Source organism: Epargyreus clarus, unplaced genomic scaffold (genome assembly GCF_041222505.1).
Source record: "Epargyreus clarus isolate Ecla_fem2 unplaced genomic scaffold, WU_Ecla_fem_2.2 ptg000005l, whole genome shotgun sequence".
NCBI classification, from domain to species: Eukaryota; Metazoa; Arthropoda; class Insecta; order Lepidoptera; family Hesperiidae; genus Epargyreus; species Epargyreus clarus.
Window position 1 is genome coordinate 3,975,932 of NW_027332213.1, and position 17,357 is coordinate 3,993,288.

Sequence of the window (17,357 nt, forward strand, 5' to 3'; positions counted from 1 at the left end):
AGGTAACTATTAACTTCATAAAGATTTTAGTTTCGTTTCAAGTTACATTACTTGTGAAGTACATTTCGTTTTCTAACATTCGTACTATATCTTAGAATGTGTTATGAGCTCATGAGCATAATTCATTTGCTACAAATCGAGGATCTACAAAAAATTCAATAAAGATTGAAAAAAAAGTGGGTTTCATTTTATATGATTTGGGAATTCATGCAAATATACCCTAAGTAAATAAATAAATTGAAGTGCTAACACATTGTAAAATTATTTTAAGCGCACACGCGTGATACTTTTATGCCAATAAACAATAATAATATATTTTTATATTTTCGTGTATAGTACAAAATGCGGTGTTTTATAAAGTACACATTTTATGCACATTAATCATTCAAGCCCTTTGTTTCGTTTGCATTGCATCGTGTGCGCACCAAATAATATTAAAAACTAAAAAAGGATAAAAACTTAGTATAACCTATAAATAAATAAGACGGGATTGGAATGTCTAGGGTGAGGGATTAAAATTGAGGGATGCTCGCAACCTTGAAAATACTCTTGAGTTCAATTATTATCAATAATTACATTATTATTATTATATAAGATAGACTCTCTCAAACACTCATCCGTTTCAGGAGCAGCACTAACATATAAAAAGAATATAATATATAATAATGAATAATTCTCTACTCGGTATCGTCTAATACAATTATAAATTAATAATTAATGACATTTATAATTACGACTCATAATTAAAACGTCGCTTTACTGATAAATAAAACTAGTAAACGTACAAGCTTTGCCATACGTTTACGTTTTACTTTGTAACATTATAATTAATAAAGGTGGTAATCCAAAAACAGTTATGGCAGATAAACATGACTAACGATAATATTATTAATGCATCTCAAATTATTTGACTATCATTTATATTCCTAATTAAATTCATCTAAGAAAAAATAACACGCTATATACTTTGATGGGACATCGCCCGAAATAATTGAAACATTACTAGATTTCAGCAACAAAGTTTTTTTTTTTGCATTTACATAAATATATTTGATTAAATAAATTTTTATTTTACTGTAGCAACATTAATAAAAGTATTAAATGAACAAACACTACTTAGTGCTACTCGCACGCCAATAGACCTCATCACGCTTATCATTAAATTTCAATAATTATTATATGATTAATAACTACATTTACTATCGATGGTCTTACGATTATATTAGGGATATTTAAGAAGACGATAAAGTACGAAGTTAAAGGATAAATACGGTAAATTAATAGAAAGAGAAAGGTATACTTATCTACATGCGCCTCACCACCTACTTGTATACTTAGAAAGAGTCGTAGTACAAGTACACCTTAGAAAATACTTTAAAAGAAATAAGTATCACTAATGATAGTGTCTTTTAGATCAAAATATTTTAGAAATAATTTTAGACATCCAAATCGAAATATCCAACCCCTTTACGTATTTCTAGTGTAGATATCCGAACGCGTACGAGATTGGAAGCATTAAATAAATATAGGTAAATAATGTTACCTGTTAAAAAATAATAAATATAATAATATCTAAACGTTGTATTTTAAGTTTTCTTAAAATAATAAAAATTGAGCGTTTTATATTGCCACTTGGTTGTCCAGTAAATTATTAAAGTAAAATTCTACACTCGAATTACGTAAACACAAATCTTAATCTTACATCAAACCCTACTTATCCTTAGACTTAATTATTATAGAATTAGTGAAACAGTGATGGATACATAGCAAATTTTCGCTACAGTTGTTTAATCTGTACAGGAATGCATTAGTGCAATTACAAATATAATTGAAATGAGAAAAATTATATCAACAAGACGCCATTCATTTTGAAAGGGATTTTTATACCCGTAAAATACATTCAATACTAAAGTTACTTTTGGTTTGATCAATATTCTCTTCAATACATTAAAATAATAATGTTTCAGTATTCTATTAATATGATATTGAGTTCACTACGAGTATCATCAATAACTGGTTTATTTACCAAGTGAAGGATAAATAAGCCCAAAATGACGACGAGAGTCCGCCATCTCATACAATAATAGTAATATACTTTGCGGTAGTATTTAACAAATAAACGACGCCTTGTCGAGATATTTATAAGAGAAGAAATTGTGAATCTTCTAAAAAATCTCAAAGCAGACAAAGAATAGAATAGATGAAAATATAATTCGTTCACCACAAATATACAGCAAAATTTCCATTTATACGTTGAATATTAGTCAATCAAGTTTCACACAAAGGTCGTTGATGGTTCAAGTACGTTTTTTGATGGATCTTTGTGGTAAAGCATAAATAAATTACATTAAATAATATTTTAGAAAAAGTACATGACTTAAAAATCTTTAAATAAATAATAGAGTATGGCAACAAATAAATGAAACACTATTCTGATCCTGGCAACCCTGTGAATTCTAAACCTGTGATATAATAATTCAATTATACAGGTTTTCTACAAACGGCGGCTATTTTAAGATGGCTGTAAGTGCTGTATTTGGTTATGTTATTTTTAATATTTTAATAATAAAAATATTTAAACATACGTATAATTAAACGCCAAACTATTAGCGATTTATTCAACAATAAAAAAAAATAACTATATAAATAAATCTTCATTTCATTATTAGTGGTCTAGATATTATGAAAAAAAATGTTTAATCAAATTTAGCCGCATTTAGTTTGCAGAAAAACCGCATAATAATATTACCTAATAATAGGATAGATCTTAAATTTAAATTTTGAAGTAAACACTTGAGCTACGGTACTCTAAGGAATTAGTTTTCAATTAATTAATTTTTATTTTTTTATATGTAAATTACCTACTAATGTATATTTATGTACACCGTTCTAAAAATTGTGAGAACAATTTGAGTGCAACTTTGTGTCAAAAATTGTTTCAAATAATTGTATTTTGCAGTCATTATTTGGCACATAATGTGTTGAGCGATGCGCCAAAAGAATTTGCAAGCGATGAAAGATTTTTAATTACATTTTTAAGTAAAATATCTCATTATTAACGTACTTTAAATGTTACATAATTATTTAAACAATAAAAACAATCTATCACAATTGTCTAAGTGATAATAATACTATATTTTCAAATTAAGTAAAAACCATTCGTCTCGTTTATTTCTAAGCAATAAATAAATATTTGTTTAACAACAAAATTTGTATATGTATAGTAAAATGTACTTTGTAACTAAAACTATTACATTTTATAACAATATTATACATTTATAAAACAAATGTGTCACAAAAATGAAACTTTTATGCGATTTTACGTTCCATCTATCAGAAGTATCTCATTCATTTCATTCATTTCGTTCAATGTTCTATGTTAAATTATTGTACATAATGTAACATTTTTGACATAGCGTGGTAAGAATAAGCAGCTCTCAATGTGTCATATTAATCGATTTATTATTAATTTTCCAAAAACAATTGGATTTATACATAATAATATATCTTGTAATGGTAACACTGTTATAAAGATCCACTAGTGTTGTTAACTACCCTTGAATATCCTAAATTCACGAAAATTCTTACCACGTTCTAGTTTTACTCCAGTATTAAAACAAAGTTATTTTTGTTTAAATATCGGTGTCAAATTGTTTTAAAATTTATTTACTTATTTAATTCGTAAATTCGAGCTGCTTATCAAGTTTCCATAGATCTGAAATGGACTGTATGATGGCAATTTTTACAAACAGTTCATGTATAACAATTAAGTTCGTATTAATTATTTGAATTATGAAACTATTCCAGTTTTTTCGTACAATCGACTGATGTGGTCATTATATTAAGTTACATAAACAATTCTATAGATGTAACTCTTAGGGTTAATTTAAATTAGTGACCTAGAACAGTGTAATTATCACGATGATTTTTCCAAAAGATGGTCCATATTGAAATCCAAAATGATCGTTCCTTCGAACGAAGCTTATTTCTTTACTATGCATACAGTCCATTTCAAACACTTTCATCTGATACACGACCATTTACAACCAACAGATCTTCACCTTCTATATTAACCCTATCTTTATCATTATCATTGTGTTCATTAATCGTATCTTTATCATTTTTATTATCATAACGATTATTGTAATTTTTACCATCATTTTTTTAATCATGTCCACGTTTACCAACACCATTCTCTTTACAAGTATTCATATTTTAATCATTCCCATTATTTTGATCATTATCGTCATTTTTATCATTATCATCGTCATTAATATACCCAAGAGACGGGTACCCATTGTGGAGTGGATCGAAGTCGTACCAAAGCAGCCTCGAGTTGAGCTAAAGTGTCGTCTATATCGTTGTTGACAATTGTCACGTCGAAATAGTGTCCGTATGTACGACGGAGTTGCTCGGATTCCCGCACCAACACTTCTAGGGAGCCATCGTACTGGAATTGGAAAGGTTGGAATTAGTTCATTTTTATACTATAGTAATTACTATAGCAATCATGTAAGTTTATAGAGCTTGTGATTGTTTCATTGCCACAAATGTGTTGTTAAAAAATCTTTAATAATTAAGGTACAAGTTCTCGTGTAAGTGTATCTGATTTAGACGAAAGCATTGTAAGGCTGCTATTAAATAGAAATAGATACATCGTACATAGGTCATACAGTCTTTACAATTAAACCATGAAAGGTTCATCCTTGATAGATATGTACTTGAACATGGAGGATATTTACGCGACATTGGATTGCAAATACAAATTAAATATTTATATTTGAGGATTCTGCTAACGTAAATAAAATTCACATAGCAACATTGTAAGCTCGCCACTGTAGGGATGGTGATCTAAGCTGTAATAATCTAAGAATCGATTACTTTGACCAAAAAGGTGGTAGAGGGTTGCAGAACCCTTTGTGGTTCGACTCCGGCGGCACCACCGCCACACCTATTTCTGCCTCATAACAGCAGTGTTAAGCGCTGCTGTGTTCCGTTTTGAAGGGTGTGGTAAGGGAGACATACTTTTCCGAGGCGTTCCAGCTTAGTCCTCAGGGGTAGCGGCGCGTCTGTGGCCGACCTCAGGTAGGAATATCTATCAATCGTATCTGGGGTTTATTACTGATGTCCATGGGCGGCAGTAGCCATATCAGGTGGACTGCATGCTCGTGTGCTACTTTCATATGATAAAAAGAAATCGATTCTAATGAATACTAAGCAACTCACATCAGCAACGTTATTCAAAGGCGGTGCCGCGATGAACACTACGTATGGCGCGAACTCCGCAGTACGAAGTATCTTCAGAGCTTGAGGTTCCACATCTAGTATTGCGATGCGACGCTCAGAGTGGATCCTACGGATAGTTTCTAACTTCGTGCCGTACATCGCGTCTTCGTGAGTGCCTGGGGTACAACAACGTATGAATATAAGAAAGAAAGTGTGAATAGAGTGAACAGTTTGGTACGAATTAAAATATGATCATTTATAGTTCGATTCATAAGTAGGTGTCAAAAATGTAAACAAAGAAATGTCATCGTCAAAATACGATTACAGGTATTGTAAACCTTTACAAATTAACAAGAAACAAAATTTAACCAAATCAACAAAAAACAAAAACTTTTACAACTAAACACAATTTAACAAAACGCGCTATGAAAAAGAGAAAACATTCGAGTTCGATCACGGTCACGAAAATGAATAACATCAACTACGAAACTTAAATATGACGACACTAAAAAGTTTTGGATCCCGATTGTGTTACCATTATCACATTTTAATTTTGTACCATAAACTTTGTTTTTTTTTTTTTTAATTAGGACTGTATAGAACGAAATTGAGGTAATATAAATATTAGAAAATGTAAGTTGATCTTAGTTTATTTAGATTATTATTTTATTATCGTTGTATTACTTTAATATCGACAAAAATAGGAAACTACCATTTGAAACGCATTTTCTTGATAGGTCAACACCTTTGTTTATATTTTGGACACCTAATTATAAATCGGACTATAAATGATGTTATTTTAATTCTAAAACTGTAATATGTCTCACAGTAAGCCAAACTTACCATATTCCAAGTATTCATTAGCGGCAATATCGGCCATCATATCGTCATGGGACACAAAGTAGTAGTGTCTACCGTTCTCCTCGTCAGGTCTTGGCTGACGAGTGGTGTCTGAAATTTCAAGAGAAATATATTTCAATTGTAATAAATAGATGCTTTCATAAATTTTAAGTAGTAAATGAGCATTAGACTGAGTCAGAATTTTTTTTTGTTTTTAGTAAATACACGTAAAAAGTTACTTTGATAGACAAAAAAAATCTCCTAAAATTTGTGCTTGATATCTTAAAAATTGAGCTGGCGTATAGGGGGGGAGGTCCTCTTATCATTTAAAATGCATTGAAAAAGAACTTTTTTTTAATTTTCAATGTAAATCATCGAGATTTTTTTTTCTAATTTCCGTTTTCATAATCTTGTAGTGAATTAAATTCTCTACAAAAAAGTTCTTGTCTTCTTTTTACTCAGCCTAATAGGAAAAAAGTTATGTTATCCTTTACTTTTTCAATAATACTCACGTGGAATAGGATAAGCGTATTGATCCGGGTGTCTTGCTATCAGCGTGTTCTTGATGTGACGACGGCCGACACCATGAGCGCCGAGCAGCACAATAGTCTTCCTTTGGAACGCTGCAACAGAAAGCAAAAGCATTTCAATTATCACTTTAATTCGTAAATTCCTTCACCGCTGTATTGGATCGGCGTGAAGTATGCTTCAGACTGTCTGTCACACTTTTTTGATTTTTTCGTACATAGGAGTAGCAGACGAGCATGCACTACCTGATGGTAAGTGGCTACTGCCGCCTATGGAAATTTGTAATCAACGCCAGATAGGATAAGATATTCCTACCTGAGGTCGGCCACAGATTCGCCGCTACCCTTAAGGACTAAGCTGGAACGCTTCGGAAAAGTATGTATCCCTTACCACACTCTTTAGAATCAGAAAACAGCAGCGCTTAATACTAAGGTTGTTAAGAAGAAATAGTTGTGAAACTCGATCATCTAAAGAAACAAGTCACGAATTCTAAATCATAAATTATTTTAAATTTACTTAGACAATAAAGCTTATTTAGGATACATTGGCGTTTGGATTAGTTTCATTTGTCTTATGGACAAGGAAAATTTAGAATTTGGTTCCTAATATACTATTCGACTTTATTACACCGATATACAACTACCCGATTAAAGTCTAGCTAGAGTACTATATAATTGGAATACAATTTACACTCACAGGGCAGCTTGACGACCTCCTCGTACGTAACGACGTCGAGTTGATCGAACACGGCGTTGTGTTTCGCCAAGTATTTGTCCTTAGACTGCTTCTTCTTGCGTCCGAATATAGAACAGTTCACTGCAACAAACGTGTTAGATACATTATTATCACCATGTTACTATTTTTTATAGGTTCTAAGACATTTTTCAGTTGCTCCCAACTAAACTATATAGAAATAGTTCGTAATCTGTTTTCATTTATTTTTATAAACTACATTACCTTCATATATTTGAAAGGTAACATAAAAAAATATCTTAGGAATTGTTCCGGTAAAGACCCTAAAAAGAAACGTACTAATATGGTTATCTCAAGTAGAATGGAAACAATGTCTTTGATAAAGGACATAATCGAGAATACAAAGCGCCAATTTATTGTAATAAAACATAGTTACCGATTCATTAAATACGAAAAGGCCGTCGCTTTACTTGAAGTACAATTTAATTTAACTTTTATTAGCATACTCATTTGAAATATAATATTTGGTAAGCAATTTAAAAAATACATCAAATAATTTGTATAGAAGAAATTCTCTGAAGAGTCTTAAGACCGCAGTAAATTAAACATTCCGGATTATTAAGTAATTTTTGTCAGAGATCTCTAATTATTTCGTGAATTTCCATGAAAGCGTTAAACTCATAACAAGAACAACCATTAGCGTAATGAATATTAAATAAGCGTAAGGAGATGCTTATTAAAGTCCTGCATTACCTCTTGACCCCGAGAGAAATAAGCTTTCAAAGGAATTATAATGTGTAATTAAAATGGTTAAACCTAAGTTTACAAATAGAATTCATAACATTTAAAATAGTAAGAGAATATTAAATACAAGTATTTACAACAACGTAAGTAATAACAAAGAGAACAACATTGTAATAGAAAATGTTTACCAGAATTGGAAATCTAAGAAGTTTCCACGAAATTACGATTCCGTATTAAAATATACAATAGAATTACCTATTGACAAACTACACTTTATAGCTTCGACAACAGATACGCATAATATTAAAGCAAACCTGAAAGCAAGTACACAATTCCGTTGCAACGGAACGTTTTCTTTTTAAATGTTTACATACAGATGACTTCAATAAATGAACCATTGCAAATGTTTTATCTAGAAGCAATATTCATTCTACAGGGGTTGCATTACTTCACATTTAGAATGAACTATGAACATATTGCACATTAATTGTGTAAAAACCAATCATTTCAAATCGTATACCAATCATTCAATAAAAAAACACACGTACTTAGACAAATAGCTTGAGTACGTAAAAGAAAATGAAAGAATCGGTGTAAGAATTCAATGGTGTTTTAGAAATTTGAACACGTAAATTTTAACGATGACAAAATCTACTTACCTGTGTTCTCACACCCGTCAGTATGCGACACGCACCCCTCAGCTCCTAGCCGCACAACATTTCACAACACGGTTCATGCAAACGCAATACGCAATGTATATGGCATGGTATGGAGAGCTACTCGATATTATATATTTGGGGGAACACGCAAGATATCAGAAATGTTTTGCCAAATATTTCATGAAAATGTAAATGTTTATCGTAAATATATTGTGCCTCTATGCATCAAGATACTTAATTTTCAGTCAACGATATGTGTAAAATATTAAATAATCTTATCACAGAAGTCACGATAGACTATTAAATATAAGATATTAATGACATATTAGGCAAAATATTTCTTAAACCATTACCTGGATTACATTAAGTTTCTATCCTATATCATTCATAATTCACAGCTGTCTAAAAGGTTACAATATTGGATATTATCAACAAACACTGCCTTTTCAAGTACTTAAACAACATACAGTTTTGGATTAGATCTTTTTTATGTTTATGAAAGATCTCAATTACTGGGTCAACATTGGCATCACACCATGCAAATATCATAACATTTCTGATCAAATTGACGATATAGAATTACTGAGAGATACAGAAGATATGAATTACACAAATAAGTTATTATAAATAAAAAGCACTTTTACATACCGACTGCAGAATCGTCCATACGTGTAATTGTTTGAAAGTAAAACATGTTATTAATGAGTTGAATATACAAAATAATGTAATATTATTAGAAAATAAGTAAAATCGTTAAGAAAGACTCAATAAAGATGAAAGGGAAAAATAAACATGAATTAGAACAATAAAATAAAAAATACGAAAAATAAATGAGAAAGAAACAAGAATAAATACTATTAAACACATAAATTATGAAGATAAAACAAAATATAAAGCTATACTATTCGTTTTAATAGATCAATCGGTTGGTCTACCTATTGCTATACAAATATAAATAACACAAAACAATACATCCTAACACAACATCGATTTCGGGACAGGCTTATTGAAGCATTCTCGAATATCATGTGTCTATGCATTCGAACACAATTTTTAAAATAAAAATATCAAGCATTTAAAATCTTACCAAATTTGTGAAAACTGAATACTTTTTTATTTTCACTATAATTTGTAAAAGAATTTATTATTTATATTTCAATTATTGCAAAAATCAAAACAAAATGATGGTCGGGTATTGTCTTCTTTATATAATTTATCTTTATGTATTCAGATTCCTTTAAACGGTAGCCACTCAAAAGCAGAAGATGGTCTAATGACGGCAACCACTTACAAGCGAAATATGTTCTGATGACAACATATCTAAACCGTAGTTGGTACTGATAAGATGAATTAAATATTTGATAACATTGATTTGCGTGTTAGTTTTATACTAGCAAATTATATCAAAATATGCTGTTACGATGATCATTGTAACTACGATATAAACGTTAAACACGTCACTCATTCTAATGTTAATACGGAAGAAACATTCATTAATGGGAAAGATTTTAAACATGACGATGGGAAATTACTGGAAAACGTCACTGATGGTAATATTCTGAAATTCGAATAATTCACACACAAATGTATTTGCATAGACACCACAATAACGTTAGACAATTGTACTTTAAGAATGTTAAAAGTAACCTTGATCGGTGTTAGATCTTTCGGCAGCGGCGCAAGCGGCTCGCCATTCTTGCAATTCAGGACTTGGGATAAGTCCAGCCGAGCCTCCAGATGCATCTTTACGAGCTTGCCACCAGTGCGAATCGTCCTTGCTTATAATCTGAAATCACGTAAAGAATTTATTATAAAAACTTTTACTAGGTTTAGAAAATAGTAATCATAATAAAATTGCCGCTAGAAAGAAAAAAATATTTCTGTCTTTAAAAAACCTTAGACATCGTTCGTTAATTGTGTTATTAAAAGTTCATAAACTTCTAACTTTCGAGAGTCACAGAGGAAAATAATTGAATATTGTTAAAAAAGAAATGATTGAACTAAATAAATTTTGTTTAGAAGGTGGTAGAACCCTTTGTGGTTCGACTCCGGCGGCACCACCGCCACACCTATTTCTGCCTAATAACAGCAGTGTTAGGCCCTGCTGTGTTCCGTTTTGAAGGGTGTGGTAAGGGAGACAGACTTTTCCGAGGCGTTCCAGCTTAGTCCTCAGGAGTATCTGGAGTTGATTACAGATGTCCATGGGCGGCAGTTGCCACTTACTATCAGGTGGACTGCATGTTCGTCTGCTACTCCTTTATTATAAAAAAAAATCTTTAGACTTAAATTCTTAAATATATGCATCAAATGTTGTCTTATTTTAAAGCTTACCTGCAAGATGTCTCCGGTGTTGAAGGCGATTCCGGCTTGAGCGCATGGTATAAGTTCATCTTCCAACGGATCATAATCAAATTGCGCTCTTACGAAAATCTGCAAGATAATAATATGTATTACCGATTTTATATAATCGTTTAATGTTATGAATGCTAAGCTTATGTCCATGAATTTAGTCGAGATAAAAAAAGACTTCAGATGGTTCTGTTCTGTTCTCAAATAATTTTACACCTTTGAAAGAACAACGTTTACAACGAATCTTTGTACTTACTTGTTGTTATGTATTTTGCCATTATTTAGTAACCCATATATTTTTACTTTTCGTGGGTGTTTACTTAATAAAACTTTTATTTATTTCTATTGCAGACACATATTGCCTTCTATGGCTTAAAAAGTCTCGATATTACCTACTTATTGATCATACTAAGTTACCAATTCAAATGAATGAAAACTACGTACTAGTAACTATGAAACATCATACAGGGACATAAAACAAAATGAATGTTGAATGATATGATAAGCTTATGACAAATGGCAATGATGCGATGATAAAGAACAACAAGCGCACAGAAACGGGAACATCGCGGGGACGCGCGGCCATGCCCGGGTGACAATATACAACACAACATAAAAATAAACATCATAAAAATGATAATATATACACAACATAAAGTAGCAACGGCTCTGGTAATCGCTACTTACTAGCACGGGCGAAGGCTTAATCCGGAATAGCTAGTTAAGAGAAAAAAAAGTACAAGTTTATTTTTAGCTTTTACACAACCAATTAGTTTATGCTTTTAGGACAAGCATTAGTAGTTTTGATGATTTATGTGCGCTTGTCGACTTTGATTAAAAACCACTACGTTCTTAGTCAATTCCTTTAAATTCAAAGCACGCGTTAGTATCACACATCTATATCAAACAGTCAAATAAGTAACATTGAAAGTATCTGTATCTACATCAAAACACTCTCGATTATTAGCTTAGTCACAGTTGCTATATTTGAAAAGGGATTAGCAAATTCAAAACACTAGCATTCCTTTAACAGACACAGAGCTCTAGATAGTTATTAAATCGGGGATCTAAAGAAATACATTACAAAAAATATATTTTTTTACCTCGCATGGTGGTGGTGCCGAACGGTACGATGGCACAATCTTGAATGTCACTGAGCCACGAGCCTCGCGCTGTAAATACATTGTCGTGAACATAACCAACGTATCGGATTTGGAATTTGATAATCCCGTATAAATTTACGAGGATCAGTTGGAATTAGTAGGGCAATTATGTTCCAAATTAGACGATTAGTTGGGTTCACAAGGGAAGCTGTTAATCACACTATAAAATTACCATTACAAGTTTGGTTTCTCTATGCAAAATTGTTATACATTTGATGGATAAGTAATAACTAATCTAAATAATGCGAGACTATATAAGTGAGTGAGAACTTTATATTTTATTGATAGAGTTGAATAACAAAAACAAGGGTGACAATGATGAAGTATCGCTAAATCTAAATCCTTATCCAGGTCGTTAGACATAAAGAAATTTATTTATGACACTATCTGACGTGGTAAACAGCTGAAAAACAAATTTATACGTCCCATTAAAATTAAGAGAATCCAAAAATAAATGTCATACATAGGTTATCTTCAGGTGTTGGAAGTCGAAATTTAAACATGCTTAGCTGTTATTTTATCTATTACCTGGTAATATTGTGTACGACAGAATTTAAAACAGGCGAAGTAAGTATTACAGGTAGCAGATAGGTAGTAGTAGGTAGTCGTAGGTAGTAGGTATTGCAAGGTAAGCGACTTCAGCCTTCACTAACAACATCGATAAATGTAACATTTTACGAGGGTTTTAAGTAGTTTCTATAAAATTTACACGTACCTTGTATTACAGGGATCATAAACTATAACATGACCCTACCCTTATTTTGTTAACATACGGAAGAATTTTATAAAACGCAGATATACGATACGAGGTACGATAAGAACATATTTCATTTAAACACTTCGCACTTTTACACGAGGATAATCCAATATTTAATTCCGAAAAAATTGAATATTATCAAAACTAAAGATAACATCAAAGAAATATTTTCAATAATGGCTCTAAATCGTTTGCCGAAGATTTTAATTAGTCGCATCAAACTTTTTCGCCCAGAAATCTATCATGGCCTTTATATAGTTATAATACTTATGCTCGTTTTTAAAAGAAAGTTAGCTATCTTCCTGCAGTAGTTACTCGTTTTTTACATTATAGGCATTACTGCCAATCCTACCAGTATTATAGTCCTTGTTACTTTAAACTTTTGTAGCACTGCGATATATGGTGTAGGTGCGAATATTACAAATTATGCCACGTAAGCAGTTAAACCCATACTCCGCCCCATAAACAGGACGCGCGGAAGAATTTTTATTGAATCTTTCAAGACGTACGATTGGAGCGTTTTCCGCTCCATTCCACTCGTGGTGACAACGATAGATAGACCTGCATCAATATGAACTTTTTATTTCCCGAGGGAATTTTAAAATAGCGCTAGAATTGCATGTTCGATGCAGCCAAGTTTCAAAATGTTTATGCACATTTTAAATGGAACGATAAAAATATTGAAGCGAAAGATTTAAACGATACGAATTTTAATGTAAAGTCTCTCCTTAGTCTCGATTTAAATATAAAAAATGGAACTCTCCGACTGTTTTCAAACACTTTATCCTGATGTAATTTTATTATAATTTAAAAAAGTATTATAGTTTAAGTTATTGTAACTTTATTATAGAAAAAAAATATTGTTCTGATCTGTTCTATCTATTTGATAGTGTGATAGAACTATTTATTTTCTATAATTAGTAGTATTTCTCCAGAACTAAACGTACATGTACATTTTCCTGAAAAGTTTTTAAATCATCGAACTTTGATATCATTGGTTCACTTGACGTTACTTGGATTCCAGAAACGTTGCATACATAACCGACTGATACTGTGAAGCTTACACTAGAATACTCAGAAACTTCACGACTGATCAACTTGGCAGCATTCTCCGACTGTGCGACTGATTGGCTTGCGACGTGCAGTAAATACAGCATTCCATCACCAAATTGGAATATTGCTCTGAATTTGACTCCACCGTAGCTACTATCTTATCGCTAAGATTATATAACTGCTCTATAAAGCTGGCTTACATATTACTTTTATATAAAAATAACAACGTAGTAAATATACTTTAGTAATACTGATTTATGTTTTATCATGTTCAATGTTTTTAATTAAGTAATTTCGTCAGATATCTTTTAGAATTTCGTAAATTCCATCAAATCAAAGAGTTTCCCACATTTCTTGAACCTACGTCTCCTTATCATTAACTGAAACTGTTAGAAAACTTCATTCATTAAAATGACCTCTGTCTACAACAAATCGTATACCAGCATCCTTTGAAGCTGCGCGACCGATTGATTGGCGACGGGCGTTCCGTTGATCTCTCGTATCTCGTCACCGACGTGCAGTGTCGCCTGCCGATGTATCATGCCGCCGTGCATGATGCGCGCCACGATGCAACGACCGTCATCAGCTATCTTGAGGGTTATGCCCTGGAAAGAAGGGAATTATTTAAGTAAACTTGTATTTTTTAAATATTAGAGCAATGGAACATCTAGTCCGTCTCATGGCTACTGTCATTAGTAATCAACCCACGGTAAGATTAGATTTCTATCTATCTCGGATAAGCTTGCCTTACTACCATAAATAAACTAGAACACAGCAGCGCTTAACATTGTTGTAATTTGCAGAAATAGGTGTGGTAGTGCCTCAGGAGTCGAGCCACAGAGGGTTCCGCCATATTTATTTCTTTCCACCTTCTGTCATATCACCATGTATGTTAGTGAGAATTAATATCAAATGTGAAGGTCCTGTTATAATATTTTTAAACTTTAAACGAACGATGGTTTGTGCATATAAATCAGATGTTTCCACGCAGCACGTAAAATTTTGGAAACAAACAGAACAGAAACAGAAAAAACATGAGCCACAATTTAGAGAGGTCATGCTAATTGGCTCGCATATGAAATAGAATAGCAAATGCTAATTCAACACGGGCTTCCGTTCTTATGTCGAAAATTCGTGGTACTATTGCAAATGTGATTTTACACTCACAACGCTGTAATATTTGATTGTGTGATTTTGCATCTAATTCAATTAATTTTGCGTTCACTCTGAAATCTTCACTCTCTACTATACTTGTTCTGCAATTCAAATACAAATTGTAACTTATATAAATCGTATATTTGTCTTACTTAAGTTAAAATGTTTCAGTTCGAAAGAAAAAAGCCGTGGAAATGAAACTTTTACATGTTTTCATCCAATCTAAGTTTGTTTATCCGCTAAGTTATTGAAGAATTTTTCAATCTTACAAGTTTTCGGCGTATCGACATTAATTTCATCAGGAACTTTACGTTAAACTTTAATATCAGTTATGTTTCATTGAAGAAAAACATATTTGCGGTCATAAAATAAGTACTGAAGTTTAATTACTTTGTCGGATGAATAAAAACCACATATATGTATACATTTTTAATAATAATAAAAGATTCAGTGAACATTCTACCATTAAATTAATTACGGTAAAATGCTCCGAAACAATTTTAATTGTAGAGCTGCGGTATTTTCTGTATCTTAATTCTTCAGGTTAGCTACGCATTTAATAAATCTGTCTAAAGAAACCTTTTATCTAAGTTAAAACTTATGTCAATTATGTTAATATCAATTGGCTTTAAGGACAAACTTGAGATGGTGCTGCTATTGAAATTTGAACTTCTTTATATTAAAAAAATGTAATACCATACCATTTTCAAGGCGGTAAAAACCTTTGTGGTTCGACTCCGGCGTCACCTATTTTTGCCTAATGACAGCAATGTTAAGCGCTGCTGTGCTATAGGGGAAACTTTTCTGAGGCATTACAGCTTAGTTCTTAGGGTTAGCGGCGCATACGTAGCTAATCTCAGATGGGAATCTTATCTATCGTGTCTATTGGCGGCAGTAGCCACTTACCATCAAATGGACAGCACGTTCGTCTCCTATTCCTACATTACATAAAAAACCATACCATTGGCTCATCGGTGTTCTTTTGGAACTGCACGAGGCGCACCCTGGTCACGTTCTCGAACTCCGGCTCGGTGTCCTCTTCCTCGTCGGCGGACTGTTGGGGCGCCCGCCCGTTGACCGGCGGCGGCGACGCGCGCAGCGACTCCTCGCCGTACACCTCGCGCGCGACCACGTCGTGGGCTTGGAGTAGGGCCTGCGGAAGAAATGGTAAATGAGTATACGTCGGTTATTCTACAAAAGCACGAGGAATATAGAAATTTTTATATGCAATTACTACACGTGAGTTCTCTTGATAACCAAGGCTAAGATATTCTGAATCATAATTCTCCTTATAAATTTATAGATTAGCTAACATGCAGAAATAAATCCTTATATATAGCCCATGCTCGCCTTTATATCGCACAAAAAGGTTTTTTTCTTTGGAAATAATTAATCAGCATTATATCAGAAATAACATGATGGTTAAAACAATATTTTATTAATGATTTTTTATACGTTAAACCTAGATCATGTAAGGAAATCAGCGTTGTCATGAAAACAAAACTGAAATAAATAAAAAAAATATACAGAGATAAAAACATGAAGGAAAATAACAAGTAAATCAAGCTTGTCATAATTACGTAATTTGCAAATGCAACTTAATGATATATAAATTATCATCACGATTAATCATAATGATATGCAGAGACAAGTGCGCAACGTAAACAGCAATTTGTCTTCATTAAATTTCATCATTTGTGTTGCATTTGGCGGTCCATTTGTCACAGTACTCGCTGATGACTGTATCATTAAGACTTTAACAAACTACACGGCTTTAACATGAATACAATAAAACGATAGATATCACTCACTTTTTCTGAACAATCTTTTCAATTATAACCTTTCTATAATCTGTGAATAGACAGTAGATAATAAAAACATATATATAAAGAAACATTTAAACAATATGATTATATGCCCGAGAGTTATCGACCTAAGTAATAAAAGACGAGTAGGGTCTCACATAGAATAGTAGCAGACAATAACCAGAACCTTTCTCGTTTTGGGAGGAGACTGGCACGAAGTAGTGTTAAATGATAGATTGATGACGATGATATTTATACAAACAAAATGCAATAGGTATATCTCATTTTAATGTAATAAACAATAGCCAGCCAGCCTCGGATAAGATTGCTGAGATCACGTAGCAAGCATACTGTAATTAATTTGTTGCCAACAAATTTTTAATTT

General features: G+C 32.2%; 1 protein-coding gene across 4 annotated transcripts in view; it reads right to left on the bottom strand.

Annotated features, from left to right (window-relative positions):
* Positions 1 to 228: 228 nt before the first annotated feature.
* LOC140757965 (peripheral plasma membrane protein CASK) overlaps positions 229 to 17,357 on the bottom strand; it is a 318,332-nt gene continuing 301,203 nt past the window's right edge. For 2 of the 4 annotated variants that reach the window (XM_073093884.1, XM_073093886.1), the window contains 11 exons: positions 16,129 to 16,320; positions 14,453 to 14,617; positions 12,143 to 12,211; positions 11,727 to 11,756; positions 11,022 to 11,120; positions 10,338 to 10,476; positions 7,291 to 7,410; positions 6,579 to 6,689; positions 6,070 to 6,177; positions 5,227 to 5,402; positions 229 to 4,450 (listed from right to left, as the gene is read on the bottom strand). In XM_073093884.1, coding sequence (XP_072949985.1) covers positions 4,271 to 4,450; positions 5,227 to 5,402; positions 6,070 to 6,177; positions 6,579 to 6,689; positions 7,291 to 7,410; positions 10,338 to 10,476; positions 11,022 to 11,120; positions 11,727 to 11,756; positions 12,143 to 12,211; positions 14,453 to 14,617; positions 16,129 to 16,320 — 1,389 coding nt within the window. In that variant the 3' untranslated portion in view covers positions 229 to 4,270. The remainder of the gene's footprint in view (positions 4,451 to 5,226; positions 5,403 to 6,069; positions 6,178 to 6,578; positions 6,690 to 7,290; positions 7,411 to 10,337; positions 10,477 to 11,021; positions 11,121 to 11,726; positions 11,757 to 12,142; positions 12,212 to 14,452; positions 14,618 to 16,128; positions 16,321 to 17,357) is intronic. The other 2 variants (XM_073093887.1, XM_073093885.1) reach the window with 1 other exon arrangement.